A 13,323-nucleotide genomic window follows, 5' to 3' on the forward strand; every position below is an offset into this window, starting at 1 on the left:
TTCCTGTCTACTTACAAACATTTTTGACTAAGTGATAAATTTGCCTAAAGATATTTTCCATATGGTTTGTGTTATCACTGTTTTTACTTTATGCAAATTAAACCAGCCCTTACACTGCCCCAAAACCCTGAGATGTTTTAAATGCTGGAGGGATTTATCTTAAACTGCACTTGTTGAAAATTTTTAGCACCCAAGAAATCAGAGCCAAACGATCAATATTTTTGTGAGGTGAATCTGATTCTTAAAAATACAGTAGCTAAGGTGTATTTTTTTCAATATTATCTTATTATTATGTTCCATAAACATTTTTGATCTGTCACAAACTTCTTTCTGTGATTATTGATCTTTTTTTAACAAAAAAGATGAAGAGTTAATTAGCTGTCTGTTCTTCACTAAATTATTTCTGCTTCTCAGTAAGAATTAATTACTTACCACAGAAGCCAGAAAGTAGCCAAAAATATCTATTTAAAGTTCTTCAGCACACAATTCCATCTTCATCTACATGTTACCAACTCTCTGACATTCCCCGGGATGGGGTAGGATGCTGATCACAGGCAAATTTAATTTTTCTGGCAGCTCACTCCTGACTTTGGGAGAAAAGCCATCATTCATGATGGGGCCAGAAGCAAACATGTCAGACAAGCAAAATGCCAGTGTTTTCCATTTTGTGGCAGGTGAACATCTTTTCAATGTATACAGCTAGGTATGCCAGCTCAGTGCTCATGCTGGAACAGACATGCAGCTTTGCAGAAATGAAAAGGATTTGTAACCCTCAGGTGCACACAGGAGCACCTTACTGAACTAAAAAAATAAAAAATATATTTTACTAAATATTTCCATTCTTTCTTGGAGGAGCTGGCATTGTCTCTCTTTGTGATACGTCCTAGAAAACTTATCATAGGTTGGACTAAATGATCTTTTCCAACCTGGTTCATTAGGTGATTCTGTAATTAAAATCAGTGCTCTCTGTACATACTCAAAATCTTTGCAGCTTCATTAATGAAATGAACGAAATGAAATTAAATCCCACTCTAAAGGCAATGGGCATGTTTTAAAACAATAAAGTCCAGTCTTTAAAATTACATATGCTTTAACTTTGCACAGTCAGTCATTCAGCAAGAACACTTCCTGAAACTCAGGTACACACTATGCTGAATAACAAAAAAATTAAACAGGGGCTTGAAATTTAAAAAAATATTATTTTCTAAAAAAGTACTTGTCCCAAAAACTCATCAAAAATCTTTTCATATGTGGTTTTTTAAATGCAAGGCTGGTGTTACAGTCAACAGTCCAGACATTTTTCATTTTAAGAAAGTGGAAACTGTTTAAAACTTGTGAAATTATGCTCTTTAAATATCAGAACTGCTCTGCTTCCAAATTTCAGTTTAAATTTACAAGGATAGAAAAGGTTGAAACTCAAAAAAAAGCTTTGAAAATCCCTACAATATTTTAAATTACCCAATCCATCAGTTTTGTCTCATGTATCAGCTAATAAGCTTTAAAAAAAGAAAAATATAATTACATTATTTTCTAAAAAATAACTTTTGGAATGGGTTCCCATAAGGCAACTTTTGGAAGAAAAGGGGATCTCTATGTTTAACTGGTTTCTCATTACAGGTACCTTTTGGAGGTTATGCTGCCACCCCAGGAGTAATGGCTACTCCTCTGTCTTCTAACAGCAGCTCATGGGAGGCTGGGGGGAAAAGAGATTTGGGGGCTGCTGAAATGGTTTGTTCAGGCAGTGGGTGAACAAGCAATGACCCAGCAATGACCATGGCCTGCAGTGCACTGAACCTCCTCCAGCTGGGGGGAAACAAGCTGCCTCAGCAACAAAAAAAGAAGCAAGGAACTTCCTCCCAGACAGAAAGGGAGTAGAGGAAGATGGCAATAAACTGTGATTTAGTCACACTCTTGTTCACATCTCTTTTAACACTGCTTCTACAGTAGAACAACAAAGTTCCAATTTCTGCCAAGGATTAGGTCAAAAGTTGGAGGAAATTATGAAGAATAGAAATAATTTATCTCATGAAATTTTACATTTGAAAAAACATGAAATGAGGAGGATGAAAAGTTTCTCCATTCCTAACATGATTTCCAGCGAGAGGGAAGGATAGTTCTATCAAATAATCTGGTGAATTTTAATTAATTTTCTGTTCCAAGACATAAAATAACACAGTCATTTAGGTTGGAAAAGACGTCAAACATCATCAAATCCAATCATTAACCTAACATTGCCAAGTCCACCACTAAACCATGTCTCTAAGTGCCACATCTATGCCTTTTAAACACCTCTAGGGACAGTGGCACCACCACTTCTCTGCTCAACCACCCTTTCAGTGGAGAAATTTTTCCTAACATCCAACCTAAACCTGCCCGACCACAGCCTGATGCAATTTTCTCTTGTCCTATCACTTGCTACCTAGAAAAAAAAAACCCTCCTTGCTACAGAAAGCTGTAGAAACAAGCTAAACAAGTCCAGTTTCCTGAATTGCTCCTTATGAATCTTGTACTTTAGACATGCAAAAATTCAAGTATTGATAGCTTTTTTATAATCTTGCAAGTACTCCCATATTCTAAAAAACCAGAATAAAAAAACATTAGGAGCACAGAAATTGAGTTTAGAACAACGATACTGAATGTGGAATGCATCACTTCAGCACTCTTCTAACTTCTGGTCCTGTAATAAGGAAAATGAGAAACAGTTTCAAATATCCCTCAGATTAACCCTCATGCTATGCACAGTGTCGGCAGCAGAGATTCCAGTTTAATCAAGCCAAAAATTATTCATGAAATGAAAGAAATGCTAAATTTATAAGTTGCTTTTCTGGACCTTTTCCTACGATGTGCATTGCACAGACTACCTGCAGAGCTAGATCTCCACATACAATCAAGATTAGAAGAGAATGCTCTGAGGTGAAGAACAAGCTCAGTGCTGTGCCCCTCATTAATACAGTCTGAGGAATCACTAAGATGCTGTTTTCTTGCAATCACAGGAATATATTCAGTCAAGAATTCATAACGTAAACACACACAAAAGATGATTTCCATATCTTTTTTAGAAATATGGGGGAAGGAAGAAGTCTCTACCTGAACTAGCATTAGTAATTGTTTTCTATAAACTAATGAACATGTATTACTACTCTGATGGAACTAGCTCTTTCTCCCCCTGAGAACTGAATTTCTTTGTCTTGTAAATTACAGCAGTAATTTACAAGTCAGATTAATAGTGGAATACTTTTGGTATTGTTTCTAACTTTTTTATGTGTTACTAACAAAGATGGATATAAGCATAAGATCCACTGAACAATAAATACATGAAAAGAGCTGGAACAGTAAGATCATAAGGATAATAACTTATGAGAAAATTTCTGTTATAAAATTGCAATTTTTCTATATTGCAGTTATGAAAAGAGAGGTCAGAGTTGTCGGAATAATTGAAAACACATTAAAATTTATCTGCCTTGTTAGATCACACCTTGTAATTGCTTCCAGTTGGAGGAGATGGAAGAAATTATTCAGTGTTTTTATGGCCTTTTCTTAGCAGAAAGTGAAACATCTCTTCATTCACAGTATGGGGAACAAGTATTCATCTTCTCATCCAAGAAAAAGTATTTCCAGATTAATATAATAAATTATTTCTGATAATAATGATATGTGATAATAATCTGTGGATAAACATGATTTATCCACCTGTCAAAAATGCTAAAAGGAAGGGAATTTACAAAGTGCAGTTTATTGAACAGAGTTGTGCTTCAGACAGCCATCTATCCTCAGAAGGTTTTAGTGCAATCTGTCATTTTAAATTAATTTTACACAGGAATTCAAACACCTGTTCTAATCACTCAGCTATTCAACATAGTTTTCAGTGGCATTCTGGTCATTATGACATTTCAGACATCTCTATCCTAGATGATTCCAGTACTTCCAGTGTTTGGTTATATACATGTGCATGACAGAGAAAAGCTATATTCACAGAATGCTTTCTCACAGAATTTCTCTCCTTTGCCTCTAAAACACTTCACTGAAATTAATGTGTTAGAAAACTTGTGGTTTATGTCTTAGGAAGCCATTTGTCATTCAGTTTAATGACAAACTCGAAAATTTTTATTTTTTTGTAGTAGGTTCTTTTCATGAAGCATGAGCTGTCAAAACAGGCATGAACATGAATGGAAAAAATCATGAACTAGACAAAAAAAAAATCACACATAACCTAAAGTAAACGTTCATATTTTCTCTGCAGGACATCTGTAAGAATTACAACCTCAAAATAGCGTGTTTAGTACCATAGGGCACTTATATTCTGCTATTTATTTTATTGCTTGAAAATAAGGACTAATGAGTAAATGTGGAGATCAATACAAGCCACCAAGCTTGAATTATGCCAGGTTATTTTGGATTGGTACTTTAACATTTTTTTAGTTATCTCTGTATATATATATATATATATATATATCTGTATAATTGCTTCAATAATATACAGTAGTTTTCTCAATTTTATATTAGTTTCAAACTTACATGTAAACTGAGATAATACAAGCTTTAAAAAAACAGCACTTGTTATAAAGGGCTGTTAAAAATATTACAAATGTCAAGACTAGAAACCAACATATTCCCATGGCATCTTATTGAGTTACCTTAAATTTACTGTGTTTTTTCTTATGTGTATGTCACTGCATGCAAATTCAGACATTTAACTCAGCTGCATTCAGCAGCTAGAGACCCAAGATTCTTCATGAGTGAAAGAGAGCAGTTTCCCATCCTGTGCTTCACAGCAAGCACAAACATCAAGATTCCTCGTCTGTCTGCAGATAAGTACTTATACTCATTTAAATTACCTTCATCATGCATATTGGAAGTTTGATTGATGCCAACACTCAATTTATGGACTTATGCTGATTCTACATATTTACACTCCTCTAGACTATTTACAGAATCTCCTAAGAAACCTATGCTTTTGAGTTGATCCCCAAGGCCACTAAATGTAAGGGTAAGTTTTCTAAGGTGAGCTTTGAGTTTTGGATCTAGACATCTATTTTCAGCATTGATGGTACATTTTTTTTGTTTAACAGTGATATTGACAGGGAAATAAAAGCTGCTCAGTAGGGTTTGTTATTTAATTAGTATTAATTTCATACTTAAGTCTACAACCTCTTTTTCAAGAAATGCTTAGTAACTTCTGGTATTATTGCAAGCACTGCTAATGTCTAGGAAAACTTCAAAACATTTTAGAAAAGTTTTAAGCACTCGTTATTCAAATAGAAGGGTATCTAAAGTTAGCAACTGGAAGTACCCCTGACAAGTAATGAATGTCATGATAAATTTATTACTGTCAACATTTCATAAAGGAAACATTGCTTTAAAATAACACTTTAAAATCCCCAGCTTTTTATTGCTCTTTTCTCTCTCAGTAAGCTCAAGCCATAAAAAAAAACAAACCAAACCACAATTTCAGGATTCTAAAATAACTGCAATGTAAGTAAGCACCAAAAAAAGTGTCCATGTAAGTTTTTCATTTGTTTCATCCTCCAAAAAGATCACAATATCAAATTTCAAATAAAATATTCTCAAATACATTAGCTTGTTTTTAAAATGCTAATATGATGTTATGCATCAATTGAGAAACTGTGTTTATTCAGACTATGCATATATGTGCAGTAAGATTTACAAATTTTTATCCCATTCAGAAAATTATTTAAATTGTATGGAATATGTTAACTGTTATGAAGATGTCTGTAAAACTCTGTGTGGAAGCATGTTCTATTTGAAGCAAAAAGAAGAAGTACTTTGGAAAGAATTATTTGAATTACAGAGATACTGCATTGGCACTTTTTCTCTCCATAAAGAGGAAAGAAAAACAAATCATTTAGAAAGAAAAAATGCCAGGTAAAAAGTGAAATTTAATGTTAGAAGCTGTGTGATTTAGCATCATTTGTGTGTTCAGTCTTGGGCTTCAAAAAGGAAATGCAAAAGAGATGTTAATTAATCTCGTCTTTTAAGATTGAAATCAAATCATCCTTTACTATAAGCCAAGGTGAACTGATGGTCTAAATCAAAGTCACTGCATGGTTACCAGCAGAGAAATATTTCCTGTTTCAAGACTCAATTATTTTGGTTCAAGTTCTTGCCATAAACCTGACCACACTAAGTTGTTAAAAATACCACACATTTATACAACAAAACATTTTTGTGAGTTAAGCCTACAAATACAAAATAACCCAATTTACCTACATGTTTTCCTATGTCAAATGGGAATTTTTTAACTTACTCTGTCTGTCATAAGCCATTACCTTGGTACTCACTTTGATGCCTTGCCAAGGCTGACCTAGAACGCTAAACGGAACTAAAGAATAAAGTAGGTATTTATTAAAAGGCTTCAATGGATACACCTTGGGCAATACAAGAGCTAAGCCAGGGCTACACCAACTTGAAACCCAAAATGATCACAAAATGGACCACAAAATGGTCATGAGGTCCCTCACTTTTATAAGTTCTAGTCCATTTGCATATTGGAGTTAATTGTCCAATTATAGCTTTAGGTTATGAAGGCCCATCCTTCTTGTTTTTCTTTCTTCAGTCCGTGTTGTTTATGCTCTTGGCCTGAAATCTGGATCAGTTGTCCTTGGTCCCCAGCTAAAAAAGGAATTGTTCTGTCTAGCTACTCTGTGAAGAGATTTTACCATCCCTTAATATGAAGCACAGAACCACACACTGAAGCAGTAGAGAATCTGAAAAATCTAAAAGCCAAAACCTAAGGCATCAACTTCCCAAACTTAATCCAAAAAGGCATGAAAATAAGCCTGATCCAATTCAGTAAGCCTGCTTCAATTTCTAGGGAGGAAAATATTTTTTTTTTGCAACACTCTCTGCCCCATACAATTCTTCTACTTGAATTAGAAAGTGTTCCATCAAGATATACAGAACTGTTCTTTAATTCCACAGACAAGGGCGCCCTCTAAATTAGATACATGTCAAACCTTTCCACAGTTATAAGTGAACACATGCTGACCTTTCCAATTACATTAAAATGAATATTTGAAAACGTTATACAAAACCTGCTAGAAGGAAAGACAAGAATTTATGTGAAAGACTGTTAACTTTAATTTCTTAAGAATTTCCGTATATCAAATATTTGCAGTTTTGAAGATTGATGCTAGTATTATTCCTTTTCCCTGCCTAACTTGTCATTTTCACCATTGTCACCTCAATAAATACTCACACAGTTGACATTTACCTCTGCCTTCCCATTAAAACAGAAGAGAGTCATATGTCTGATGTGGTTTGCATCAACCATTTCATTTCTTATTAAATTATCAGGAAAGTGTTTTCTTTTTGCATTGATATAATAATTAGTGAATTATGCCCTATATGATTTTACACACACTTCATTCACCATTCATTTCCTGCTGTTCTACTTTTGGTTCTTTTAAATTTTTAAAGTTTTGTATGTCAACCAGAGACAAAAGTAATTCTTTTCATTCTGCCCCAGCATTTTTCTTCATTACTTTTGACAAATGTAAGCTGATCTTCTTAGACTTGTGGAATGCAACCAGTTCTATCAGATCTGTAGATGATAACAAAGATTGATAGTGCTTCATGTAACAGGCCACAGCATCACTGAAGGGCAATAACAAATGTTAGAAGAAACAGTCATTAAAGGTTATATTGAGAAATTGTGAACATTTTTATGCCAGTCACACAACAATCACAATCAGTTTCTTGTGTTAATATATAAGAAATCTACCTTTCGAAACACATACTTTATCGTCTGTTAATTCTGATGGTTTGTTTGCCATTCACAATTACTCATTTGTAAGAATGAAAATGTTTTAGTGCTGTAATTATTGAGAGATGAAAATAGAAAAAGAGCAGTGTTTTGATAGGTAAACACATCATCACTTACCTTCTCTGCTGATTGGGCCGTACCAAAAAAGATTGGAATAAAAGCTAACCAAATTATGCAGGTTGTGTACATAGTAAATCCAATAGGTTTTGCTTCATTGAAGGTCTCTGGAACCCCTCTTGTTTTAATAGCATAAACAGTGCATGTGACCATCAAGAGAATACTATATCCAAGGGAACAAATGAGAGAAAGATCTGAAATGTCACATTTGAGAACTCCTCTGGCATTTTCTGGTTCAAGTGTCCTCTGCTCTCCATAGTCTACAATGGTGTGTGGTGGATCGATAGCAAACCAGATGAAGACTCCAATAAGCTGGAAGGATATGAGGCTGAAAGTGATCACCAGCTGAGAAGCTGGACTAATAAATTTGGGAGCTGTGACAGATTTTTTACCTTGTTCAAATATTCTGTGAATCCTGTTTGTTTTAGTGAGCAACGCAGCATAGCTGAAACACATGCCGAGTCCTAAAAAGATCCTTCGAAATGAGCAGACCACTGTGTCAGGAGCTGCAATCATTAAAAAAGTAATGGAGTAACAGAGAAAAATCCCAGTCAGGAGCACATAGCTGAGCTCCCGCCCAGAGGCCCTGACGATGGGCGTGTCGTTGTAGCGGACAAATGTCACAATCACAAAGGTGGTGGCGATTATCCCGAGAATAGCGATGAAGACAGGCACGATGGCCCAAGGAGAATGCCACTCCAGCTTGATGATAGGGATAAGCTGGCAATCCGTGCGGTTGGCATTTGGCCTCTTGTTGATGGGACAGAGTTCACAGTTGAATTCATCTACCTGGTAGTGGTAGCCCTCGCAGCGCTCGCAGTGCCAGCAGCAGGGCACTCCCTTCACCGTCTTCTTTCTCTCCCCAGCTTTGCAGGGAAGGCTGCAGACAGATGCTGGATGAGTGTGTTCTCTGTTAGCCCACTGCATGTCTTCTACCTGTGGGTATAAAAAATTAATGAGACTTCTATTTTCCTTCATTTATAATATCCTAATCCTGGCCACAGGTTTGTCATAAATCACTACTTGCTGACAGCACAAATACAGTTTACCATAATAAGAAACCTGTTTCTCTCCCTTGCACTGACTTTAAAAAAGTGTTAAATGATTGTGTCCAATAAATCATTTATGCCACAGGCTTGATGAGTGTCATTAGTTTCTATTTACCTCTTTACTGCTGACCAAATTGACATCTGTAAAGATATTTATTGACTCCAGGGTAGTTTAAAAGCAAAAAGCCTCACACACAGTGCTGTAAAAAGTTAATCACATGCAAATATAAATATCAGTAGTTCTCAAATATTTAATTACGAAATAAGTCTATTTTCAGAGTGAGCTTCAGAGCAATTTCTGGTACAGTAAAGAAATAAATTAAAATCTCCATGCATCAGCTCTGGCACAACAGAGTTCCATGGTTTGTGATGCCATCCCTTCCACAAAAGTGTATATTTTATACTTTTCCACCTTTGATGCCTTGAAATACTCAAAAGTATTTTGTTTGCATTTCTAGAAGATTAAAATAAGCATATACTGCTTTCTGAATAACAATGGAAAAAGATGTCATGACTACTGCCTTAATTCTCCTGATATAATAAGTCCGGGGATCCTTTTGTAACACATAACAATGCAATCTTGTTTTAGAAATCCCAGCTTTCCCTGCAGCAGCACATTAGCAAAATATACTTTTTTCATTCACGTATTTATTCTTCCTGCATGCCCTGCAAATGAAATCTGAATAGTGAACTCTTGGATTTGAAGAATTTCCTACTTAACATTATCACTCAGCTTGGTGCCAGCTGTCCCTAGCCCACCCTCATTGAAGCCCTGTTCTGCAGATGTCACTGGGAGTGAGCCAGAGCTGGGGGCAGACCAGAGCCCCTGGTGGGCAGCAGAACCGCTCCTTGTTGCTCCAGGCCCCACCTTTCATTCCTTTGTGAGCTGGTGAGCACTCAAGGACAAAGCACTTCCCTTGTTCTTGCCTATTAAGTACTTAGCACTTTTGTTTCATTTGGAGGCTGTATTCATAAGCGAAACAGCAGTAACAAAACTTCAGGCGTCAGGAATGTTTTCAGTTCCCTCTGGAGGAGGACAGAATGAGGACAGCTTATAAAAAGGGGTAATTTTGGCCTTTAAAGTTTATTTTTTTCAGCAACTTTTCAACAGACTTGAGTGGAAATCACAGGGTTGCATTGCTGGCCTTATATGCTTCCCCCAGTGAGCCAGAGCAGCAGTTCCAGCACTGCACAGGGTGAATAAAGCAGCAACAAGCAGCCGGACTCCTGCTCTCTTCTGTGCCCCTTCGGTGCAGAACTTTGATGTTCTCCACTCCAAGGGACCACAGAGTAACAGGGAGACAAGAATCACTCATAAAACCAGCTCTGTGACCCCTCAGAGTCACTCGAGGATTTCAGTGGGAGGGGATCCTGAATCCCCAGAAGTCAACCAGATTTTATATCAAGGATTGTGATGACTCTGCAAAATACATCGTCTGGTGACTATGGAAAAGAAAATCATTTAAGCAATTAGCTTCCTAAAAAGCACAAGAATAACCCAGTTTTGTATGAAACAGCCTTAATACAGCTCCAGCAGAGTACTTGGTACACTAAGAAAAAATTCACCTCTTTAACAATCTCCTGGTTTTAATCACTGAAATCCTAAAAGTCCACATAACCTCTTATTGTTTCATCTACTGGGTGTGAGAAAAACCATGCTATGATGAAATCAGCATGATAGTGAAGGCAATTTGCCTTCACATTGTTGCTAGGAGAATAAATACAAATCTTGTGATTTAGTCACACACTACAATAATGGGGGGCAACAGTAAACCATGGTCATTAATCCAGAATTGTGGATAAATTTGGGATGACTCAGAAAACCACAGATCTACATATTGGGTAGATTATAGCACACAATACAGAATCACCAGGAGAGCAAACACCACCTTATCCAGCAGAGACAGAATGGCATGGACAGGCAATATCTCATCCAGCAGAAAGCCTGACAGGATAAAGCTTAGCTGTCCCATTTTCAAACACATTTGAATTAGAAAGGTGAGTTTATACCCGATCAGTATTTAATACCACGAGTCTACAGTGGGGGTTTTTTGGCATTAAGCATCCTAAGGTCACATTTACTGTATTGTGAATCGATGGCTTAGATAAGTACAGAGAATTCTCTTTTGTCTTTTAGAGCTTCTACTTTACTAAAAAGAAAATTTAAAAATTAAAAAAAATCCTTTAATTTTACAGCTATTTGAAATTTCACATACTTTTGCCCTGAAAGTATTTTAATTGACTAAAAACACACCTAAAATCTCTTCATGGTTTACAAAACATTAAAGTGTCTCAGATTACACCTCACATTGGCAACAACTGATAATAAATCCTAGTTCTGAAGATAGCTGACAACGATTCATATATTTTTTCACTCTGATACATCTGATACAAACTAAAAAAGATATAATTTCCAGCATATAAATTTATATAAAGTTATGAATGTTGAAAAACTCACTGGATAAAGAATTATTTTCCCTAATAAATTACCTATTAATATAAACACTATTGACTGGTTAGCCATAGAAAAAGTCAAACAAAAATGAATCTTAAAGCATAAAAAGTTCTAAATCAATGTAGAAAATAACCAGAATGAATGGCTGGGGTAGGCGGATTTTACAAGGTTTAAATCCTATGTTTTAAAATCTTGATTGTCTGGATTAATTTTCTAGGCAAAAAACTACATGTAGGGTGACCTAGATTTATCAAAAAGCTTTAAAAAAATGTTATGAGTTTTTGCTCATTAGTTTTGTACTAGTACAAAGAGTAGTACTGTTGTACTGCTATTTAAGAAGAAAGAGGAGATATAGTCCAATAAACATGGGCCAGTGTTTGAAATTGAAAATTGATTCAAAATACTTGTATATCTAAGAAAATTCTGGCATTGGGGGATGAAAACTCTGGAAATTTGTGGAAAGATGGAATTCTCCTATGAACACAACCATCTGACAACTCAGTTTATAGCTGCATTAACAAAGAATGTGCCACAGCAAGAACCAATCAGCAGAGCAAAACTGTTAATTCTGAGGAACTGATGATAACATTGGTCTGTATTTGAAATTAGAGTCTGCAGAAGAAGGTTATATTGACCTATTTTTGACATAGTTCAGTGGGATTCGTTAATGAAGATTAACTGTCCTTCTGGAAAGCACATTATTTTTTCATTTCAGCCAAAAGCAGCCCTGTTCACTTAGCCCAAGACCCCCTCTACAATGAGCGAGTGTGCTAAGTGGGAATAATTCGTAGATGCCTTTCACTAGCTGACTCTTGATTGAAACCAAAATGCTGATGTGTGTATATCCTCAGACTGCTGCTTGGACAATACTCTAGAAGATAGAGCAGGCGAAACTATACCTCAGAGTGAGCACTGTGCTTTTATTACACTTGAACAGGTCTGTTAAGGGTTTCTGTACATGCAGATCTTAATCACTGGAAAGTCATGTTAATTCTGATCATCTGGTTCACTCCCACCTATCCACAACCTGCAGCAGTCTTTGCCTGTAACGTATTTTTGAGCTATTATTTTGCATAATATAAAAGTAATAAATAAATTAAGTACAAAACATAATTACAATAGTTTTAAATATCTATCATTTTTTTCACTGATTGTATGCATCAAAGATTCCAGTTTCTTGAACTTGTGCAGAAGATTCACCCATGTCATTAATTTTCTCTCTTTATGAGCTAGTACTATTGATCCCACTTCTTCTCTGAGATTAACTTTATACAATAAATGACAGCAGGAACTGTTAAGAAACTACAAAACAAGGGAGGATCATTTAGGAACATAGAACAAGGGACAATTATAATTTTCAGAGTTACTGAAAACCTGTAATAGTCAAGCTTTAAAGGGAGTTGCTGGATGCTCATCATCTTCTGAAAATCATAATTTTTTATGTAGACATAAACACTTAGCAGTGGAACTTTCAAAAGTGCCAAGGGGAACTTGCTCAATATAGCTAATTAATTTAAATGAGAGTTAAGTGCCTTGTCTGTTTAACTGCTTTTGAAAATCCCACTATGCTTCCATCTGCAGTTTTCACAACAAAAATACTTTGGAAAACTTGCCCTAAAGTGATCCAGAAGTTCAAATGTTATAAAACTAACTTCAGGGGATCTTAACTTTAGGCACTCATTTTTAAAGATTGTCATGGGGGAAAGAAACTGTTAAAGAGGCCAAAGTCAGACAAAAGAAGCACAGAAAAGAAGGTGCTTTTTGACATTGAAAAAGGATTAAATTCTGCAACTCTTCAGTTCTTACTGATTAAAATGTTTGGGTCTGCAGCATTCTTTATACTGCTCAGACCTTACCAAGGCTGAGCAGGTCTCAGATTGTTAAGTAGCCTTGGGTAAACATGGTTTCTGGAAGATTTA

At 35.8% G+C, this 13,323-nt stretch overlaps 1 protein-coding gene across 5 annotated transcripts in view; it reads right to left on the minus strand.

Moving 5' to 3' along the window:
* Positions 1-13,323, minus strand: part of GRM8 (glutamate metabotropic receptor 8) — a 314,502-nt gene that overhangs the window by 35,176 nt on the left and 266,003 nt on the right. For all 5 annotated transcript variants that reach the window (XM_064702748.1, XM_064702745.1, XM_064702749.1 and 2 more), the window contains one exon: positions 7,901-8,836. In XM_064702748.1, the coding sequence (XP_064558818.1) occupies positions 7,901-8,836 (936 nt within the window). The remainder of the gene's footprint in view (positions 1-7,900; positions 8,837-13,323) is intronic.

This window comes from Zonotrichia leucophrys, chromosome 1A (genome assembly GCF_028769735.1).
Source record: "Zonotrichia leucophrys gambelii isolate GWCS_2022_RI chromosome 1A, RI_Zleu_2.0, whole genome shotgun sequence".
Taxonomy (NCBI): Eukaryota; Metazoa; Chordata; class Aves; order Passeriformes; family Passerellidae; genus Zonotrichia; species Zonotrichia leucophrys.